The sequence below is a fragment of the Zingiber officinale genome, chromosome 2A, assembly GCF_018446385.1.
Source record: "Zingiber officinale cultivar Zhangliang chromosome 2A, Zo_v1.1, whole genome shotgun sequence".
NCBI lineage: Eukaryota > Viridiplantae > Streptophyta > Magnoliopsida > Zingiberales > Zingiberaceae > Zingiber > Zingiber officinale.
In genome coordinates, this window is record NC_055988.1 from 158,271,029 (window position 1) to 158,294,956 (window position 23,928).

The following is a 23,928-nucleotide window of genomic DNA, read 5'->3' on the forward strand; positions in this document are numbered from 1 at the left end:
CCTTGACCCTCTTTATATATGATATTCCGGGCGCCTGGATCCTTTCCGGGCGCCTGGAGTGTGACGTGGCCAACCAACCAGGATGCTCCACGTGGCGAAGTCGTGCAGGGGATAAAACTTGGTCCCGGGCGCCCGGACCTGTTCCGGGCGCCCGGATCCATCCCGGGCGCCCGGACCTCCCTTTTTCCAGCAGGTTCTTCACCTGCAAAACAAGGTTAGTCCGAGCAAAATACCCTACAAGACAACGTTAGAATCTGATAAAACATAGTAAAGAATAAACGACAGTCTTCGGACTGTCCGGGTCTGATTTCGGATTTCCTAACCGGAAATCCTAGGTCGACCCAACGCCTACTGTTCCCTCTACGAGGAACGCGTCCTCACCTACTCCTCTCAGGAGAGATTACCTGATGCCAGTCCGGTCCTCCAGACCGACTGGACTTTCCGCCTAGGGTTACCACCCCCTAGGACCTAGGGTTACCGCCCCCTAGGGTTTTTCTCCACCTAGGGTTACCGCCCCCTAGGACCTAAGGTTGCCGCCCCTTAGGGTTTTCCTCCACCTAGGGTTACCGCCCCCTAGGACCTAAGGTTGCCGCCCCTTAGGGTTTTCCTCCACCTAGGGTTACCGCCCCCTAGGACCTAAGGTTGCCGCCCCTTAGGGGGTTTTCCTCCACCTAGGGTTACCGCCCCCTAGGACCTAAGGTTGCCGCCCCTTAGGGTTTTCCTCCACCTAGGGTTACCGCCCCCTAGGACCTAAGGTTACCACCCCTTAGGATTTTCCTCCACCTAGGGTTACCGCCCCCTAGGACCTAAGGTTACCACCCCTTAGGATTTTCCCTTTGCCTAACCGCAGCTAGGACTTTTCTGAAACACTTATTCAACATGTTAGATCACCATAAACCTTAACTTTGAATCTTTTGCCATTATCAAAACTCAGGTTCGATCGTCGGATGCTCCCCGCACCAACAGCACTAGTATCTCTTTCAGGTGGAGAAACCTCTTACAACGATGAAGCACAGAAAATAGAAGCTTAACTACAGAAAAAGCGTACAAGTGTAGAAAGAATGAATTGCTTGAATTGTTGAAAAGCTTCTGGACCAAGACTATATTTATAGCCTTGGTCGGGGCGCCCCGAAGGGTACAGGCGCCCTGAAGGGATAAACTTTATCCTCCAACGTTCAGATCGAGTCAAAACTCGATCCAGTGAAAAAGTCAACTTCGGGCGCCCGGAAGGGTTCCGGGCGCCCCGAGGGGTCCGGGCGCCCCGGACTGTTCCGGGCACCCCGGACTATTCCGGGCGCCCCGGACAGCTCCGGACACCGGAGGGAAAAGTCAACCCCGTTGACTTTTTCAGTCCGAGTCTTATGCTCCGGCTTCGTTCGCCTCAGACCGAGTCTTCCGCTCGCTTGGGTGATCTCTGCCATCCGGAATAGGGCTCACCCGAACCCAACTTCCGGTCTTCTCGAGCAGGTTTCCGCTCCGGCTTCTCGTCCCTCGGAATCATCGCGTGCTTCCTTCTCGTCCGCCAGCGTACTCATCCGCAGTCTTCGTCCCTCGGTCGCACCCCGTGCCGACCTTATCGCTAGCTGCGTCTCTTGCTCCTCAAGCAGTCTTCCGCTCCGACTTCTCGTCCCTCGGAACCACCGTACGCTTCTTTCTCGTCCACCGGTGTACTCTTCCGCAGCGCCTCGTCCCTCGGACACACCGCGTGTCGTCCTTCTCGCTAGCTGCGTCTTCCACTCGACTACCTGTGCTCCTAAGCTCCTGCACACTTAGACACAAGGTTAAAAACACACAGGACCTAACTTAACTTGTTGATCACACCAAAACAACCTTGGGGTTCCAACAATATCTTCATTGGTGAGCAACAAGATGGAACCATATCTGAAATAGAGTCAAGAGATGCTACTTTTCTTGAAATTAAGTTCCTGACACAAGGTGAAGTTGATAAGATAATTTCTCTATATGAGATAGAGGAGGATGATAATGTTCTTTTATCAATAAATTAGGAGATGTCTGAATATAGTCAACCTAGTGGGAGTAATTTTCCACTGAATGAGTCAATTTCTTAACAGTCTAACCTACGAAGAAGTAGTCGTCAGATTATTCCTCGGAGAAGGTTTGACATTGAAAATGAGGCATTGATGATTCTCCCAGTTGACGATGAGGAACCTCAAACAGTTGAGGAAGCTTTGAGAAGCTCAATAAGAGAAAAATAAAAAATTGCAATGGATGAGCAAAGATTGAAAGTATTGTTTCAAAATGAAAGATTCCCCTCCTTCACAGATAAGATCTAGTGTAAATGATAATGATCTTAAGTTGAGAAGTGGCAAGAATCATGAAGGATTTCTGAAGAAGGACATGTTTAGAATTGAGGAGAAGAACAATAGAAAACCACATGAACTCAGTTTCATTATTCCAGGAGGTTCCCAAGTGCCACAAGTACCTTTTCCTCAACGATTGATCATACCAACACTAGATAAGCAAGTTGAACCTCCTCCACAAGCTAAAAAGGAATATGGGAAGTTAGAAGTACCTTCCCCAAGACCTTCGCTAAGGGTTCCTTTTCCACAAAGGTTAGTGGGGGTCAATGAGAACAATGACATTAAAAAATTCTGTGACACCGGTAAGGTTGAGTGCAGGTTTCATAGTGTGTATAAAGATGAAGACTCTTCAGATGAGGATTGTGATGATAATGCAGTGGATAACGAGTTTTTAGATCTACCTCCAGGTTTTATTGGAAGTTATAGTGAAATTGAATTTTTAGATGACGAATGTGATGTGATAGATCAACTTAAAACTGCAAGTGAAGTTATTGATCCTCCTATAGTTGATTCTCCTATTGAGGATATTGATGTTGGTTTGTTTTTTGATGTTTGTGTTGATGATGTTGATATGGAACAATGTGTAGGGAGCTGTGTTGTGGAAGCAGCATCTCGAGAATCACCTCCTTTGTCCACACAATCCTTAGATGTTGTAAGAGTTGTAAGGATTGAGCATGTTGTGGACCAATGTGTAGGGACTCATATAGATATGGTTGAGTCTCAAGAATCATCATCTTTGATATCATCAACATCTGAGCCAGAGCCAGAACCATCATTTGATTCAGAGGAGGTCACATCTACATGTTTAGAAATTTCAGGTATCTCTTAGCAAAGTAAGGTTAGTATTTCTTGTGATCTCTTGAAAAACTTTATAGAGGTACCTATAATTGACTTTGTTGGATGTGATTCAGTTTTTATTACTTATTCATCTTATCTTGATATGGTTCTAGTTCTATACTATTTAATATGCTTATGGGAGGTTTGTTTTTCTTTTTGGTGTGCAGATTTTCATGGGGCCTCTAATTGGATGTTCAATCTGAACCGTCTTCGCCCACCTGAAAGAACATCAAAGAAGACGGAGATGGAGAGAGCATTAGTTCACTTTCTAATGTCGATGTTGAAAGCTCTCTCCATAATAAGAGCCCTCGGTAGGAGAGTGTTGAAATATCTTACCCCTCCAAGAGCGAGATTTAGATGAATCTTATGAGGAGGTTGAGCTAATGACCTTAAACAAGCGCTTCTTGGGAGGCAACCCAAGTTCATTTTCCTTGTTTTCATTTATCTTTAGTTCTTTCTACTTTCATTTCATTCTTTATAATAAACATGTATCCTCTATTTAATTTTTGTTGTCAATCTTCTTTTATAGGACTCAAAAATTAGGAGGAGTGTAACTACATGATGGAGAAGTTAATGACATGGGCATTTGGCATGCATCATTTGGTAAGTTCTCTTATTTTTTATCTCCTCCGCATTGTTTTTAGTTTTCATTGGGACAATGAAAAGTTTAAGTCTGGGGGGATGCATTAGATGCATTTAAATTGCTTTGTTCATTTTTGTTTTTGCTTATATCTTGCATTTTGTTTTATTTTTTGTGGCATACATCTTGAGAACATCAAACTTCACTTATATGCTTTCTTGTCTTCAAGTGAAAATGTTAGCACATTCATTATCTAGGTTCATGATGTTTAAATGATGCTAGTAGTATGCTTAATGTATCTCTTTTCTCTATCTTGGGTAGCATAAAATAAGCTAAGTATCATATGGAAATGAGTTTTAGTTTTGGCTTGACCTTAAGGATCTTACCTTCACTTCACTATTACTTGGGCTTGGATTGTTGATATCATTGAAATAGTCACAATTCATCTTATTTGTTTAGTACTTGTTTTCCATGGTGATTTCTTAAACTTCATTTTAGTTACTGGATGAGGCTCAAATCATGTAAGCTCATTTGGAAAAATCAAAATATCCCAACATTTGTGCTAAAAGTACATTTGTGAATAAGATTTGCACAATGCAAATACTTATGAGAAAAAAAAAGGTGTGAAAAAAGAAGAAAAAAAAAGAGTGAATAAGGGATATAAAAAACAGTTGTCGTGAGTGGAATCTAGCAAGTCACCCATTTGAGACCGAGTTAGGTTACTGGGAAAATGACTGCTTAGCTTCTCTTGAGATTGAGCACGCCTTTGAGACCTTGGGTTGATTGAGAAATATGAACCAAGTGTGTGGCATGTAAGTGTCTATCATCGGTTACGTGCCTATCACTGGAAATATTAGGAACTCAAATTTAATGATGACTTGACTAGGACGAAGATTGAAACTTGAAGGGTTTTGAGTTACTTATTGCACTGTGCACAAGATACTTATGCTTGAGCCATTCTTGACTTGTTTTCATGATCATGCTTGTTAATGAAATTTTTTGATAGAATTAGAAAAATACATTAGGGATATGAGTGTGTTGTAGAACATATGAATTTAGATTGTAGCATTTTACTTGAGGACAATCAAAGGTTTAAGTCCGGGGGTGTGATGTGCGTAGATTATATACACTTTTATGTATGTTTGGACGCACATCTACTTGTATTTCATTAACATAATCTATGTTTATTGCACCTTATTTCATTATAATGGCATACTTCCATCATATTTTGTTCAGAGATCTACTCTTTGCTTGTTTTGATTGATAGGAGGTGATTTGGAGCAAAAATATAGTTTAAATGAAGTCTTGAGCTTCCAGAATGGCACGGGCAGGCAAAAATAAGTTTTCTTCATGTTCTGGCCGTGTGGCATCCACACGGCCGTGTCAAGGCCGTGTGGGGGGCGTGACAAGGCCGTGTGAATGTCACACGGCCGTGTGAAGGCCATGTAAGATTTCCAGCACTGCAGACCAAAAGTTAAATGGCCATAACTTTGTGTTCGGTTGGAGTTTTGGGCTGTTCTTTATACCGATTTGTAGATAACTTCAAGAACTACGACTTTAATGAAGACTTCAACCAGAGAAAACACCATATTGATGGTGTAAAAGATGTTGAAATCAGACATATCCATGCAGAGCCATGAAAGGGGTGTGTAAGGGCCATGCAAGGGGGTGTGAGCATCACACGGTCGTGTGAGCCACACGACCATGCAATGTTTCTAGAGGAGAAGAATGACATGGTCGTGTGAATCTAGATGTCGTGTGAATCTAGATGGTCGTGTAACCTTGACAGAGCTGGAGGTAGTGCAGGCCGTGTAGATCTACACGGCCGTGCAGGCCGTGCCCCAGACATGGCTGTGCAGGAGTACCAGAACAGGAGGTAGTGCAGGCCGTGTAGATCTACACGACCGTGCAAGGGGGCAGTGGCAGAGCATGCCATGGCCGTGTGAGCATCACACGGTCGTGTCACCCTGGCAGAGAAGGGAGTAGGGCAGGCCGTGTGAGCTTCACACGGTCGTGTCTCGGGGTCGTGTGGCGCCCAAACCCCTCTTCTATATAAAGCTCTCTTCATGATTTGAAAGGAGATCTTCTCCCCTTTGGGAGAGAGCAAGATTTGGGCGATTCTTCTCAATCTTGGAGGGATTTTGCAACGATTCAAGGGGAGATCTTCAAGGCATCGACTCCGGGAATCGAGGATTGGATCCGAAGATGTTCTTCATCGTAGATAGGCTTTCTTTCTCTCTTTTCTTGGATTTAGGATCAAGAATGTTTGTAATCTTCTTCTCTTCGGATTTCTTACCTCATTTTATGGAGTAGATCTCTTGTTCTAGGATGGAGGGAGTATTTGTAATGGAGATTTGATGTAAAACTCTTGTAGATTTGCCAAATTCCTATTTCTATGATTTTACCCTGTTTGTATCTATTTGATCTTGTGTGAATTTTTGTGTTTGGACCTAATTATCATGCTTGGTTAAATGTTTGAATATCTTGTGGATCTTGTAGAGATTGTTTCTTATTCAATTTTCCGAGGGATGTTCGTGACAGGAACAAGCCCGTGTAAGGACGTTTGAGGGGTAATCTTGAAGGGCAAATTAGGTTATTCAAGATGGTAGGATAGATTTTATGCATTAATCTTTATATCTTAATGAGGTTGAGAAGTGATGAATTCTTATGTTAATTATCCGAGGGACGCGTGATAGGCAAGCCCGTGTAAGGACAATATAGGGTTCATTCCTGATTGATCACATTTAGATATATTTCAATCCTAGGCCGGTTGTCTATTGCAAGAGAGAACTGGCAACCTTCTACAAATGACGGACAATTGAGGAATAAGATTTGGTAGATTATTTACATTGAATATCCTTACAAAGAAACCAAAGCTCCTAGAACATCCCTTTATAATTGCCCTTATTCTTATTTCTTATTCTTTTGTTTCTATGTTTTACTTTTCATAGTTACACTTTGCCTTTGTGAATAGATTGATTAGTTGTTTAGCTAACTCACGTCGAGACATCTTTAGTGGTTATTCCAATCCCTGTGGATACGATATCTTTTATTATTACTTACGACATTTCCGTACACTTGCGAAACATCAACGATGGGAGAGCCATTTGGCTAAGGAGGCGGAACTTCAAGATCAAGTGAAGCACCTTGAAGAAGATCTGGCGGCCTCCCGCGCTGCACTGACAACCTACCAGGAGGCTTAGCCAGGCCGCTTTGCGGTCCTGAGGCAATAGTACCTCCGCTCAGACTAATTTTTGGAAAAGGCGACCAATCGGATTGTCTACTCGTTTGATCTGGCCATCAACGCGACGCTCGGCTAGCTGAAGGCGAACGACCACGTCTCGGAAGCCTTGTCTGGCAATGATGTTAATTGCGTTCAGCTCCTCGACCCCATCCCCAACGAAGCCTTCGACTATATCGAGTGAGCGAGGGGTCTGTAAAAAATATTTTTGTAAGCCATGGATGTACTCTTGCCGTTAGACAGTGTTTGATTTGCCATCAATGAAATCCCTTTATGATTTTTCTTCATATGCTGTCTTTTCGCTAGTATGGCTAGATGGTCCCGAACGGCTGCTATGACCATTCTTTCATTATTGATAAATTCGCTAGGATCATATCTCCTGAATTTAAGGTCACGGCTCGACCCGGGGATTTATAGTCACCATTCGACTCTAGGGTTTATAGTCGCCGCTCGACTCTGGGTTTTAACGTCTCCACTAGACGATCTTCTAAGGCAGGAGTTTAAGGTCGCCGCTCGATCGTCAATGGAGACCTGGGTTTAACATCGTCGCTCGATGATTTGGTGATGACGGGGGTTTAAGGTCGCCGCTCGACTGCCGATGGAGACATGGGTTTAACGTCGCCGCTCGACGATTTGGTGAAGACCGGAGTTTAAGGTCGCCACTCGACCATCGATGGAGATATGAGTTTACCATCGTCGGTCGACGATTTGGTAAAGACCGGGGTTTAAGGTCACCGCTCGACCATCGATGGAGATATGGGCTTAACGTCGCCATTTGACGATTTGGTGAAGACCAGGGTTTAAGGTCGCCACTCGACCATCGATGGAGACATGGGTTTAACGTCACCGCTCAACAATTTAGTGAAGACCGGGGTTTAAGGTCGTCGCTCGACCATCGATGGAGACATGGGTTTAACGTCGCCGTTCGACAATTTGGTGAAGACCGGGGTTTAAGGTCACTGCTCGATCATTGATGGAGACATGGGTTTAACATCGCCACTTGAAGATTTGGTGAAGACTAGGGTTTAAGGTCGCTGCTCGACTGTCGATGGAGACATGAGTTTAACGTCGCTACTCGACGATTTGATGAAGATCAGGGTTTAAGGTCGTCGCTCGACCATCGATGGAGACATGGGTTTAACGTCGTCGCTCGATGAGTATTTGGGTAACCTTTCGTTTTTCATTTCAAACCTGCAATCAAAGGGCACAGGAAAAACGGAAAGTACACCTCAATTACATTGGCGCACCTTTCATCCAGCTCGGTACGACTGGAGGTGGTTTGCGCTCCAAGGGCGTTCTAGCCGCCGCCCGTCTTCATCCTCTAAGTAGTAGGCGCCCGAGCAGAGCTTTTCCACGACCTTGAAGGGTCCGACCCAGGGAGCCTCCAGTTTGGTGATATCGCCGACCGACTTCACCTTCTTCCACACGAGGTCGCCGACCTGGAACGACCTCGGGATCACTCGTTGATTGTAGTTCTGTCTCATCCTCTGTATATAAGCCATCAGTTGAACAGTTGCTTTGTCGCGCGTCTCATCCATAAAGTTTAGCTCCAGAACCCTTCGCTCGGCGTTGTCTTTGCTGTAATGTTGTATTGTATCGGATTCGACTCCAACCTCGATCGGGACGACCACTTCACCGTTGTACACCAGGTGGAACGGGGTTACCCCCGTGCCTTCCTTAGGGATCGTGCGGATTGCCCATAACACATCGGGGAGCTCGTCCACCCAACTTCCTCCGATGTAATTCGAGCCAAACTCGCAAAATCCACAATATCTCCCGATTGGCGACTTCAGCCTGTCCGTTGCTCTGAGGGTATGCTACGGAAGTGAAGGCCTGCTAGATGCCATACTCCTCGCACCACCTTTTGAGTTTTTGTCCGGCGAACTGTCTACCATTGTCTGAGACGAGCCGATGCGGAATGCCGAACCGATAGATGAATTTTTGAACCATCTGCTCGGTTATTTTCGCCAGAGGCTCGGCTTCCACCCACTTGGAGAAGTAGTCTACTGCGACGAGCAAAAATTTTCGCTACCAGGTCGCCATGGGAAGGGTCCCACAATATCCATGCCCCATTGGTCGAACGGGCATGACACAGTGGAAGCTTTCATCTCTTCGGTCGGCTGATGGGAGAGGTGGTGGTACTTTTGGCAGGACAGGCAGTTAGCTACTGTCCGAGCGGAATCCTCCTGTAAAGTCAGCCAGAAGTACCCGACCAGTAAAATCTTCCTTGCTAGCGACCGACCGCCCGGATGCCCTTCACAGGAGCCTTGGTGTACTTCTTGCAGTATATAATCAGTGTCCTCCGATCCGACGCATTTAAGCAATGGCCTGGAGAAGGCCTTCTTATAGAGCTGGTCTCCGACTAAGGTGAAACGACCAGCTCTCCTCCTCAATAAGCGAGCTTCCTCCCGATCAGACGGCGTGGCTCTTGATCGTAGAAACTCTACTATGGTCGTTCTCCAATCGCTAGGGAAAGTGAGCCCCTCCATCCGATCTACGTGCACCACCAAAGATACTTGCTCCATCGGCTGCGTAATGACGACCGGCGAGAGTGAGCTTGCCAATTTGGCCAGTTCGTCCGTCGCTTGGTTCTCGGCTTGGGGGATCTTCTGGATGATTAACTCTTGAAAGTTTGCCTTTAGCTTTTCGTAGGCTTCGGCGTACAGCTTGAGTCGCGTATTACTAATCTCGCATGCTCCACTCAGCTGTTAAGCGACTAATTGAGAATCAGAGTGGATAAGAACCTTGCTAGCGCCGACATGCCGAGCGGCTTATAGGCCGACTATAAGTGCCTCGTACTCAGCCTCATTGTTAATTACCCGGTATTCTAGCCGAACGGATAACGACATCCGCTCTTCTTGCAGGGAGATAAGTAGTATGTCGATCCCACTACCCTGTTGGGTGGATGACCCGTCCACATATACTTTCTAGATCGAGTTAGGTTCAGGGTTTTGTAACTCCGTGACAAAATCTGCCAAGGACTGCGCCTTGATGGGTGTTCGGGGTTGATATTGGATATCAAACTCACTGAGCTCCGTTGTCCATTTGATCAACCGGTCGGACGCCTCTGGGTTAAGCATGACTCTTCCCAAGGGGTTGTTGGTCATTACGATAATAGTATGAGTGAGGAAATAAGGACAGAGACTCCAAACGGCGAGTACCAATGCAAATGCGAGCTTCTCAAGACCGGTGTAGCGAGATTAAACATCCTTTAATATATGACTCAAGAAGTACACTGGTTGTTCTTCGCCGTTCTGTCGAACCAGTGCCGAGCCAACAGCGTGCTCGATCGAAGACATATAAATCCAGAGTGGTTCATCGGCGGTAGGCTTAGCTAGTACAGGTAGTGAATTCAAATACGCCTTAAGTTCCTTAAAGGCCCGGTCACACTCCTCGTCCCATTGGAACTTGGTGGCTCGCGCGTAGAATCTTGAAGAAAGGGAGGCTCCGGTCAAACGACTTGGAGATGAACCGTGATAATATTGTTATCCGACCGGTGAGGCGTTGAGCTTCCTTCAAGTTTCTCGACGGCGACATATCCTGGAGTGCCTTTACCTTGCTAGGGTTTGCCTCAATGCCTCGCTCGGTGACGATATATCCCAGGAAGCGCCCACTCTTCGCGCCGAACAGAGACTTCTAAGAATTTAACTTGATTCCGTACGCCCAGAGGGTCTAGCAGGTCTCCTTGATATCAACGCAGAGATCGGCAGCTCGGAGGGATTTAATTAATATGTCATCGACATATACCTCCATGTTACGACCGATCTGCTGTCGGAACACTTTGTTCATCAGTCTGTGGTAGGTGGCTCCTGCGTTCTTCAGGCCGAACGGTATTACGTTATAGCAGTATGAACCGTCGGCAGTGATGAAGCTAACTTTCTCCTGATCTTCACGGGCGAGCGACACTTGATGATACCCCTGATATGCGTCTAGCATGTATATCAGCTCGCACCCGGCCGTGGAGTCTACCATCTGATCTATCCTAGGCAAGGGATAGAAGTCCTTTGGGCATGCTTAAGATCCCTAAAGTCGATGTAGACCCTCCATTTATTGCCTGGCTTGGAGACCAGCACCACATTGGCAAGCCAGCTCGGAAACTGAACCTCGTGTATGTGGTCGGCCTCCAGTAGCTTCTCAATCTATGCCTGGATAATTAGATTATGCTCGGCACTAAAGTCCCTCTTCCTCTACTTCACCGACTGGGCATCTAGTCAAACGTGGAGCTCATGTTGCGCGACGCTTGGGGAAATGCCGGGCAGCTCATGCGTTGACCATGCAAAAACATCATGATTCTGCCTAAGGCATCTGATCAGCTCGGCCTCCAGGTCGGACGCTATGAAGGTCGTTGCCTCTGCTCGGCCCGGATGTATCTATACTTCTTCTTTTTCTTCATAGATTAAAGTAAGAGGCTTCTCAGTTATGGCACTTACCTCTATCCGGGGCGTCTTACGAGCGGACTTTACTACCGTTTTGACCATCTCGACGTAGCAGCGCCGAGCGGCCAACTGATCTCCTCTTACGTCTCTGACCCGATCCTCCACTGGGAACTTGATCTTCTGGCAAAAGGTCGAGACGACCGTTCGGAATTCATTGAGGGTCGGTTGGCCCAAAATGACATTGTAGGCGAAGGGGGTGTTTACCACGATAAAGTTCGTGGTCCTTATCCTTCTGAGTGGTTCCTCCCCGAGCAGATGGCCATCTTGATTTAGCTCATCGGCAAGACTTCATTGCCGGTGAACCCATACTGAGGGGTTGTCATTAGCAATAGCTTGTTGGGATTGCAAGGTTACAAACATAGTCCCATATTGGAAACACATGGGAAAGATCATGGGTTTATAAGAGAAAAGATATCTCCATTGGCATGAGGCCTTTTGGGGAGAGCCCAAGAACAAAGTCATGAGGGTCTAGGCCCAAAGTGGACAATATCATGCTATTGTGGAGATATCTAAATTCTTTTCGATCCTACAATTGGTATCAGAGCCTAGACTGCCAGAAGGTTTAACCGCCGACTGTGCACAAGAGTTATGGTCTGATTGAGCCATGTGGGTATAATATTGACCTCGAACAAAGAAAGTAGGGCTCCTATGTTCGGATCAAGAGGACCAGACACCAGGCAGGAAGTTCTAGTTGAGACTAAGCAAGGAAGTTCTAGTAGGTCAGGTGGACCGAGGGGCAGGAAGACCTGGTGGGTCGAGGATCGGACGTGGAAAGCCTATGGTCCTTTGTTTGAGGGGGGATTGTTGGGGTTGCAAGGTTGCAAACATAGTCCCATATTGGAAACACATGGGAAAGATCATGGGTTTATAAGAGAAAAGATATCTCCATTGGCATGAGGCCTTTTGGGGAGAGTCCAAGAACAAAGCCATGAGGGTCTAGGCCCAAAGTGGATAATATCATGCTATTGTGGAGATATCTAAATTCTTTTCGATCCTACACAGCTCACCTTGGTCGATTTGGAGCTGGTCAAACGCCTTCTTGAAAATGATGTTGACCGAGCTGCCTGTGTCAATGAATATACGGTGAATAGTGTAATTGGCGATTACCGCTCGAATAATGAGCGCGTCGTCATGCGGCACTTCAACTCCTTCGAGATCCCGAGGGTCGAAGCTAATCTCGGGTCCAATTGCCTATTCCTAGTTGCAACCCACCGCATGGATTTCTAACCGTCGGGCGTGTGACTTCCGAGCTCGATTGGAAACTCCCTCGGTCGGCCCGCCAACTATGATTGTTGATCTCCCCTCGAGCAGCATTGCTCCTATTTTCCTCCTCTCGAGCGGACGACCTGCTTCGCTCACGCCCGACTCTTGTCGGCTCCGTGCTTCTCCGATGAGGTTTCCCTGGTGATCGCCTTGCTTCCTCTCCCCGATCGGAACGATGATGCTCGTGTCACTGGTCAGGAGAAAGGGATCAGCGATGATAACTCTTAGGTGCTGGTTGGGCGACCGAGTTGAATCCGCGACAGTCGCGGGTGTTGTGAGATGCAGACTGATGGAATGAGCAGAACAAAGGGGTCCATACCTTCCCCTAAGGCCTCGGCTGTTCTACGACAACATGTTGGACGACGTGTGGCCTCGCTTCCTGGTGTGGGCATACTCCTTCGGCTCGGGGCCCTCTCGGAGGTTGATGGCTGGACGTCGACTGTCATTCAGCCGACGCCGATGGTTCAGATGGAGCCTCCTTCCTTCTGGCCGCCTGGGCTTCTTCCACGTTTATGTACTCATTGGCCTTCTTCAACATGTGGTCATAGTCGCGGGGCGGCTTCCTGACGAGAGATCGGAAGAAGCCCTCGTCCACAAGCCCTTGCGTGAATGCGTTCATCATGGTCTCGGACGAGACCGAGAGGATATCTATCGCCACCTGGTTGAAGCACTGGATATAGACTCATAGAGTCTCCCTCTAGCCTTGCTTCATGGAAAACAGGCTGACGCTTGTTTTCTGATAGCGTCTGTTGCTTGCGAAGTGGTGAAGGAAAGCCGTTCGGAAGTCTTTGAAACTTCGGATAGACCCGTCCGGTAGCCTTCTAAACCACCGTTGGGCCGAGCCGGAGAGCGTAGTGAGGAAAACTTGGCACTTGACTCCATTTGTGTACTGATGAAGGGTAGCGGCGTTATAGAACTTACTGAGATGGTCATTCGGGTCGGTCGACCCGTTATATTCTTCGATCGCCAGGGGAGCGTAGTGCTTCGGCAGCGGATCTTGCAGAATGGCCTCGGAGAACTATTAGTTGATTTTCTCGGGCAATGAATCAGCTCGGAGCGCTTTTCCCTTTCTTGCATCTCGAACGGGAGCCTCATCTGAAGAACCCCTATCCTAGTTGGCTTGAGCAATCTCTGAGGGCGTCTGAAATAATGCCCGGTGAAACGGAATGGGCACCGGCGAAACCTCTCCTGGAGTGCCGGTCGGCATCTTGTTCTGTCCCCATATGGAGAGTTGCTCCGGCTGGTCCTCATGCGTCACTCGGCCCCCTGATGCCGACGTTGCTTGTTGCGCTAGCTGATTAGCTAGTGTCTTTTGTTGTTGCTGCTCAACTATCTTTGATGCTCGTACCTGAATGAGCGCATCGAGCTCCTCTAGAGTGAGCGTCACAGTGTGGAGACGTCCAGTTTCGTCCATCTTCTCAGCTCAGATTCAGGTGTGTTCCCACAGACGGCGCCAAATTTGATCATGTTCGAGAGTGAGTCAACGGACGCTGGGGAGGTGGCGCTCACGTTGACTGGACGTGGACTGAAGATGACGTGGACCTCCAACGAGATAAGCCTGTAACCACAGAGTCGTTAGTGCCGAGCTAGGGAGGGGTTCCCCGGCGATGGCCCTCCGACGCTCAAGTCAGCTACCGACAATGAGTAAACGAAGTAGAGAAGAAAGGAGCAGTAACGTGACTATAGCTACAATAGTCAAAACATACCTATGATGAAGCTTTGGGGCTTCTTATATAGAGCTCCCAGGAGGCGTGTGCACACTTCCCAAGGCGTACATGTTTCCCAAATCATACCTGAAAAGGTCGTGTCAAAAAAGTGTGTCTGACGTCATACCTTAACGACCCGAGCATATCCTTGACACGACAGTGGAAGCTTCCACCGTACGATTCTCCGTCTGACCCCACCGCCGACCATGCCGCCTATCGATGACACTGGTCCCTAGGAAGATATCGCCAACTGCCCCTTTTGTCTGTTATTGGGCCAAGTGGGAGAGCCGTTCGGCCAGTTTACCGTCCGGGCGATGCAACGGTCGGGCCGAGCGTCTGCTCGGCTGATGAGCTGCTACCGGCTCCACCCTGTCAGGCGAGGGAGTCATGCCTGCCGGGTCGAGGCTGCGTCCACTGACTAGTCGAGCGGGATGACCGCTCGGCCTTCGTCTCTCCCTGCTTTGAGCTTTATAAGCGTCGGAAGCTCGGTGTCTGACCGAGTTGTCGAAGTGTCGAACCGGCTACTCTTCCTGCTGATCGGGGAGGTAGTTCGCCCGATCGGACACCTGCCTAGGACGTTGACCACTTTGACCTCCAGCAGAGCAGGCCCCCCTAACCACCGGATCAGTTGGATTGATGGACCGCTCATTGTAAGCACTTTTAATTTATCTTGATAACCGGTTAAAAAATTATGTTGAGCTAATCACATCCAAGATTACTGAAAGTAAGCTAGATACCTAGTTAGATAACTGGTGTCAACTATAAATAAAAAAGAAATAAATTATCGTTTGCATACCAAAAGAGTAGGAATGACAATGGTCAAATTTGGGTTGAATTTTATATCATCTATTTCCATTCCTATTTATTATATTCATCCTCATCTCCATCCTTATCAAGTTTTCAATTTTCATCTTCATCCTCATCCTTATTCTCATCTTCATTCTCATACTCATTAGAAGATCGAATATCCACATTCTATCCAAATATCATATTACCATTTATATAAACCTCTAAAATGTTCAATTTTGAACACTATAAGCTAAGAGAAAAACTTGAACCCTAGAGTAAAAATCTTATTGGATAAGAGTCATTATAACTCAACTTCTAAATTTTATAATTTTAAACCCTAAATACATATAACATACCTAAAAAAATTTAAAAAAAATCTATTTGAATCTAGGCACCTTACATAGAAACAAGTCCGCATTATAGAAAACTCGAGTATTATATACAGGGACGGATCCATCGAGGGGGCGACATCGGCGATCACCCCCCCCCCCCTTTGCCCCTTTGCCGTCAGTGGAACCCTAGCATCATAAAATTTCACCGATAAAGATAGAGGATATCACCCCTTGTTTTATGTAAAAATCACCTATCTATACTTAAATTTCTAATATCTACATTTACAAAATTTCATACCTAATTATCTAATTATTTAATTGAATTTAAAAAATTCCTTCATTAGATATCGGATCCTCCGAATTTGAAGGAAATTGTCAGGAAGCGGAACTTTAATTTCTTTTGTATTCATTGTTTTAAAATGCGCAATTCTTGCTGACCATACGGTAACACTATTTTGTTATGTACGATGATGTGCGGATAACTCAGCATCAAACTGACAACCTAACCTAACTTAACCTTGCATCAAATTGAAGAGATCTAAGCAACTGATAAAGCACGGTCGCATTGCAATGGGTGAAATGACAAATTCACGGGACCAGTCACTGTAGCAAATTAACCTCAAGACTTCTCTAGCAGATCATTCAGATACAAGTTCAAAATATATCTACCGGTCCTTTGCACATCAAGCCTCTTCTCTCGTGGTTCATACTTTCCCTTGCGTAATTGATACCTATGAGTCACTGCAGAAACTGTGTATGTTTGTCCTTCTATCGTCACGCTTTCTCCGCAGTGTATGTTCTACAAGATATCAACAAATATGATGATTAGAAGAATAATATTATGCAGCTATAGCCTACTGTCCTGGACACACACACACACACACACACACAAACTAAAAACTCTAAAACCATCTGCACAACTTCAATGTTTAGCTTATTTGACTAGTTCGATGTACTAACATGTGCAGATGTATTTTGCTTTGTACCATTTTAATTCCCAAATTGAGCAGGAGTAACATCAATTTCAGAGGCAAACATTAAAGAAGTACTTTAGGACATGAAATGCTTCTTCAACCTTCAATCCAAAACATAATCGAAGAACACATATATTTATCGTGAAAGTACAGACAAATGGTTTAGTCAACAGTATCTATAAGGAAAAAACCCAATAGTGTTGTACTTCATTGTGAGTATGTAACTATGGTTGTTTGAAAGTTTATGATGAACTTGTGATTTATTGTGTTTTTAGAGTTGTGAAAAATCTTTTGTAGAACTTTCATAGAGTTGAAAATTAGGAAATATCTCAAGACCTTGTGGAAATTAACAAGAAAATAGGCAATCATCAAGCTACTACAAACACGCGAGATTCAAGAAGTTTACCAAAATGAGCTACATTCATGGGAGTAAAATAATTCAAAAACAACAATCTCACATAGTACTCCCTGGTGCCCAAATTTTCCACCAATAGTGCTTAAAGAAATATGCTACCAATACAACTAACTAAACAAGGTTGGAAAACAAAAAGACGAAAGAAATATAATATCACAACTCCTTGTAAAAGCCACAAGGAGATGCTCAAGAACAACCTCCAGTCTCCTTTCTTCCCAAGAATTCCTCTTCCGATATGAGAATGTCTTATCTTGAAAGAAACATCAAAAAAGTATTCTAACATCTAAGTACAGGTCGTTTCTTAACCTTAATATTTGGGATGCAATTTCCACCTATATCCTCAACATTTGTGAAATGCATCCTACCATATTACTGAGTTAGACCAAATTATTGAGCAAAAGGATAAACTAGTAAGTCCACATGTGGTCCAAAATTTTGAGAACTTAATTAGAGTTGATTTTGAACGATCATGCCTGTAGTTTCTAGATTGATTCAAAATCACTTGAGGATCTTTTACATTCAGTTAATGAAAAAAAATCAATCCAACTTGTCAAGAAGAACCATCTTAGTGGCCATGCCCAAGACATTTTCCTCAGATCCGACCTTTGATAAGTGAATCTTTGATTGGACGAATTGATATTGAACTAAAATATGTTTCGTCCTATTAAAATAATTAACTAAACTTAATTTTTCAAGTTATTTTAAACAACATGTATTTCTTGAGACATGTCCATTCAATAAGATTTGTCTTTTGAAAAGACCCATTCAAGAGTCATATTCGTGTCTCTAAAAAGGCTAAATTGAATTTTCATTTGTGCCAAATTATTAAATGAAAACATTCTACTTTGAAAAGTCCATGGATATGTTTGGGGACAAGGACAAGGAGGCTATAGAAGAAGTGATGAAGATGTCTAAAGTTCATAGGAAGAGTATAGAAGATGAACATCGATAGGCAAAGGTAGATTGTTTTAAAATTCAATGTTTCATTTGCAAAGACAAATGGTCATTATGCTTCTGAATGTAATTATAACAAGAACAATCAGGTTAAAGAAAGATCTTATTAAGATGGAAGTCATGAACCTCTTTTGTTGCTTGCGCATGAAGAAGAAGAATTGAGGCAAAATAAATGGTACTTGGACACCACGGACAAGTAATCATATGTGTGAAGATGAAGGAAAATTCATGGATATCAATGATATTGTGAAAGCACAAATCTAATCTGGATACTCATCCAAAGTACCAATGAAAGGAAAATGTGTTAGAATATGCTTTGGAAGTTAACTTTCACATGATTTTATGGGTTGGATATGAAAGGCAATATTCTTAGTTTTGGACAACCATTAGAGAATGGTTTTGATATTCACATGATGAATGATCAGCTTATACAAGAACTTGCATGATTCGCTGAATTGCTCAAGTGGATATGTCAAAGAGGACCAATTCTGTATTCTAAACCTTCAAAGAGATGTGGAAAAGTGCTTAAAACCTTGTATGGATGAATCCTCATGAACTTAGAATTTGAATCTTGGACACTTAAAGCTTTGGTGATCTTAGAAAGCTATCAACCAAGAAGATGATGTATGGTCTTCCTGAAATTCAACATCCAAATCAAATATACGACGGGTGTGTTCTTCTAAACATGCGAAAGGTAGTGTTCCCCATGATGCAAGTTTTAGATCTGATAAGCCACTACAACTTGCCACACTGATGCATGTGATTGTATTACCCCCATCATCTTTGGGTATGAATCACTACTTCTCCACTTCCATAGATGATTATACTAGAAAACATGCAAGTGTATTTCATAATAGAAAAAGTGGAGGTGTTGACAATGTTCAAGAAGTTTAAATCTTAGTGAATAATGTAAGTGATTTTTCCATCAATACAATTCAACTAGATTGAAGTGGAGGCTTCACATCCAATGAATTCGAAGACAATTGCGATAAACATGGTATGATCACCTAATTGCTCCTTATATTCTACATAAAAAAATGGCTTTGCAAAAAAGAAAACAATAGAAGAACTCTCAATATATAATGAGAAATATGCTCAAAAGTTTTGGGACGTGGTGGTAGCTAATGTCATCTTCATCCGGAAGTGGTGTCGCACATCAAGATTGGAGAATACGCCACCTAAAGCATAATGGATGGGGAGAAAGCCAAGCATCTCATGTTTGATGGTTTTTTTTGGCTCTATTGCTTATGCACATGTACCTCGCAAAAGAACCTAATTGGAGGATAAAAGTTTCAAAGCTTATATTAGGTATGTTCACCAAATTCAAAGCATACAAGTGATTTAGAACCTAATTTTCAAAAGTTACTATAAATAGAGATGTAAAATTCACCGAAGAAGACTCATAAAATTGGCAAAACAAAGTCAAAGAAGATTCAAGGATGTTTGGGTTTGAAAACACATCGACCATTTGCCATCACCACCTCTTTCATCAACGCCAACAATTTAGTTATTGACTATTAATTTCATTTCACAAGACAATCCAATCCAAGTTCAGAGTAAACAAAAACATCTTAAGAATGTTATGATATAATAGATGAATTGCATCTTGTTTGTTTACTCTTTGATAGTAAACAGCTAAAAGTTAAAGATGCTATACAGGATGAACAATGGAGCAAAACGATGGATGAAGGGACTCTAGAAATCAAAAGAACAGCACTTGGGAGCAAACTTCTCTACCGAAAGAGCCAAATCCTTTTGGTGTAAAATGGGTGCAGCAGATAAAGAGAAATGCACATAACCTAGTTGAAAAGTAAGCAACTTTGGTGGCAAAAGGATACAAGAAAAAGTCTAGAATTGGCAATGACGATGTACTTGTTACGGTCATTTGAATAGAAACTTTTAGATACATTATTTTTCTTGTTGCATGTCATAAATGGACAATCTAATGAATAGATGTCAAATCGGAATTTTTGAAATAATTTCTTGAGTAGTATATGTTGATCAAATCATGAGATGCATCAAAAAATGAAGTTGTCATGCCCCTCTTAGATGAGAGAATGTCTTAGCTTATCATTGGCCTAAAATGCTTAAACCCAAGTTGATAGTCTCGTTAAGAACCAAACTCTCAACTAATAACTCAAAACTCCTCCCTAATTAGCAGTATGTGAGGTCAAATGGTGGCTATACCATTCATTATATAGGCAGTCATTCCTAGTAACTCATCATGCTTAGAATTAAGTCCACTCTGATATCAATTGTCGCTTAGAAAAAGCACTTACCTATTAACATATTGGGTCTAACAATTGGCCTAAAATGTTTAAACACAAATGCTTACAAAACTCCTCTATTAGCTCACAACATTCACCAAGTAGAACTAAATTGGAATATTATAGAAGTGAAGGAAAAGATCTCCATGTAAAGAAAGAATTTTATGGTCTAAAGCAAGCTCAAACCACATAGAATGCTAGACTTGATAATTACTTTAAGAAGAATAGTTATGTCCAATATCCTTATAGAAATTCTCTTGTATGAGAAATTCTCTTGTATAAGGAAGAATAACAATAAAGATAAATTGCATGTTTTCTTGTATGTAGATGATCTCAATTTTTAAGGAACCAACTCACTCATGTTTGAAGATTAAATAGTTCAAGAATTTCGGATGATTGATTTTGGGCTCATTTTTACTTGGCGTTGAGGTGAAGCAAAGTGAAGAAAATATCTTTGTTTCTCAAGAGGCATATGCAAATGAAGTTCTCAAACGTTTCAAAATAGAGAATTACAAACCAGTTTGCACACCGAGTGTGGCATCAACCCTCGACAACATGATGATGATGAAATAATTGACGCACTTCGTAAAAAAAAGCTCAGTGGGAAGCTTAAGCTACTTGGCATGTGCAAGACATAACGGCAGGATACTTTGTATGGCATGGGATTAGGGAATTGTCTTATGGACGAACCAAGTTCAGCACAAATGGGAATACTTAGAAAAAATTACTCCATACATCAAAAGAACATGGTTCACTGTATTCATGTTCTGATGGGTTTTAACTTATTGGCTATTTAGATAGACCTATGGGTAGAGATTTGGAAGACCAGAAGAGTACAAGCAGTTTTCTGCAAAGGAGGTGTCTTTACTTGTCATTGAAAGGAATATCAATCAGTGCACTTTCTACTTATGAGGTGGAATATGTAGTGGCATCTTCATGTTTATGTTTTTCTATATGTTGTTGCAAGAAATAAAGGGTGCACGAGTCGAAGGAAAAAAATATGAATTTATGCTGATAAAAAGTTAGCAAATACATTGGCCAAGAATCCAGTGTTTCATGAAAAAAGTAAGAACATCATTCCTTGCTCTTATTTTATTTGGGATGCATGAAAAGAAAGGAGATGCAACCAGAGTACATCAATGTGGCAAAAAAAAGGCGATTCGCTCACCCCTGCCAACCCATCCCTAGCCAACATGGAGGAGGTAAATCATGGGCGGCTACTAACCATTAGTGCAATGGCCAAGGCATTGGGGAAGGCATGATCGGACACACTAAATTTCGATCACATGACCTAATGTGGCAACACCCATGCCTTAACCACTGCACCGCCCCGAGGAGACTACAACTAGAGTACATCAAGACAAATGATCAAGTTGTCTACATTTTCACAATCCCGCTTAGTTTAGAATTATTCAACAAGATGGGAGAAGCACCTCCCAAGGTAATCCATTCCAGCCGCAATGAGGTCCACTTTGCAGAATTACTTGTTATTTGATCGAGTTGGCCCTATTCCAGTACTCATTCCAGATAAACACTCATTTCAGTTTAGCCTAGCCAACTTTCTTTACTGGAGAACTAAGCCTATTCAAACAGTAGGCAGATTTTTCTCTCTGTCATGGTTTGTCCACAACAGCAACGTGCTATGTCACATATTTATCACTGAACAATTTTCTTAATTATTGAGGCTAACTAAATTTTGTTCTGTTGCATCGCACAACAATCAAACATTCAAATTTGTCGTATCAATACGATAATTTAAGCACATTCCACCGTCTAGTCAAATCCAAGTAATAGAGTCTCGGAGTTTTAACATTTTCTAACATCACTATGTGTTAGCATATCACATAAGAAGTGTCAAAAGGAGTCAAGCAAAGACAACAGACGAAAAGCCAGAGGCGGAGGATGAGGTTGGAGAAACAATACCGAAGGGAAGCAGCGGATGCCAAGGTTCCTTGGTGGCGGCGTGATCTCGACGACTTCGAAAGGATGATGAAGATCCGTCTCCTTGTCCTTCTTTCTGACACACATTATCCGTTGCTGAAGGAATCCCGCACCTTGCGCCAGCTGATCAACCCCTCCAGCAAAAAAAAAACAACTTGGTTACAAGCGATCTGGATGGATGAGTATCTGATAGCTGATTGTACCTTGTAAGACGGAAACGCCGCGGAGGCCATGGCCATTCGGCTCTTCTCACTGCCCACCGCCGGAAACAGAGGAGAAAGAGGCAACGCTACTTAGTTACTGAAGTGAACAAGAGAGCGCTGGGTGAAGGGGGCTTGCCGTCCTGCCAATGGCAGAAGCAGGAGACGATATTTTGCTGATTCTGGTGGTTTTGGAGATGTGCAGGATATGGAGTCTCATTGACCTTTCATTCTTGTTGTAACAAAAAAAAAAAATTATAAAATGAAAGTATTTACATATATATTTGTCACAAGCTGCTAGTCGTTAGAGAACCAACAGTGAGTTTCTCTGAAGTCGACTGTCTCAGTAGATCTAGCCACTCAACTCTATCAAATATCACCTCTTGTATAAATAAATATATACGCACATAAGGGTACAGGAGAGGATTTTCATTTAAAGGATATATTAACACAAGTTAAGTATCTCTTCTATTGACAAAAGATAAAGCATGCATAATTCAAGTAAATTGATAGAAATATCCCTTATTCTACTTTTTACTTTTTAGTCCAAAGAAATAATAAAAAAAGAGAAATAATAACTATTGAAAAAAAAAATAGGACTTCTACCACCAGTCCTCAGGAAGTTGTTCAAATTTTTGTCAAATACTATCAGGAGCAGCTAGGGACACAGGTAATACATATCACTTTTCAGATCGAGTGTATGTAGTTTGGGAGACTTTTGATGGCTGATCATCAAGCTTAATTAGTAAGGATCCCAACTGTATACGAGGTCAAGAGTGCTCTTTTCAGTATAGAAGACCTTAAGGCATCGAACCCAGATAGATACAACTCTAAATTTTTTAAACAGACATGAAATACAGTAAAGGATGACATCACCTTAACTGTGTCAGAGTTCTTCACTACTAGGCAACTCCTAAAATCATAGAATCACACTCTGATTGTCTTAGTACAAAAAATAGCTCACGCAAACAAGGTGCAAGATTACATACCTATTTCCTGCTGCACGGTATTTTACAAGGTGATCTCCAAACTCTTGGCTAGCAGACTAACAGAGGTCTCAAATCATCTTCTATATCCTGCTCAGACCGGCTTTGTCAAAAGTCGTATTATTACCAATAATATCCACTTGGCACAAAAACTACTCAACAATTACACTAGAAAATGAAATCTCACTGAGATGTACATTAAAAGTGGATCTACAGAAGACCTTTGACTCGGTGCACTGGGGTTTCTTACAAGATGTCTTAGTAGCATTACAGTTCCCAACCGTTATATCGCATGGATAAGAGAATGCATCACCACCACTTCTTTCTCTGTAGTGATTAACGACATCATGCATAAGTTTTTCAAAGGTGATAGAGGACTTAGACAGGAGGATCCTCTATTCCCTTTACCTCTTTGGACTGTGAATGGAGTATCTATCCCGATCACTAGCACAACACACCATCAGGTCCGATTTCCACTTTCAACACAAATGTAAGCCTCTGAGGATAGCACATTTGGTGCATGCAAATGACCTGTTAGTATTTCAGGGGTGATGTCCCTTCAGTCACACAGCTAGTTGAATGCTTATCACAGTTTGCTCAGATAGCCGGTCTTACAACCAACTTAGCCAAGTCTAGCATTTATATAGCAAGGATAGACCCCCCTCCACAGGACCAGTTACTCACCA

General features: G+C 43.2%; 1 protein-coding gene across 1 annotated transcript; it reads right to left on the reverse strand.

Annotated features, from left to right (window-relative positions):
- Positions 1-16,052: 16,052 nt before the first annotated feature.
- LOC122042892 lies at positions 16,053-22,483 on the reverse strand. Its single transcript, XM_042603280.1, has 3 exons — positions 22,260-22,483; positions 22,039-22,179; positions 16,053-16,304 (listed from the first exon to the last, which is right to left on the reverse strand). The coding sequence occupies exons 1-3, from the start codon at positions 22,293-22,295 to the stop codon at positions 16,125-16,127; spliced, it is 357 nt and encodes a 118-aa protein (XP_042459214.1). The 5' UTR covers positions 22,296-22,483; the 3' UTR covers positions 16,053-16,124.
- Between the last annotated feature and the right edge of the window lie 1,445 nt (positions 22,484-23,928).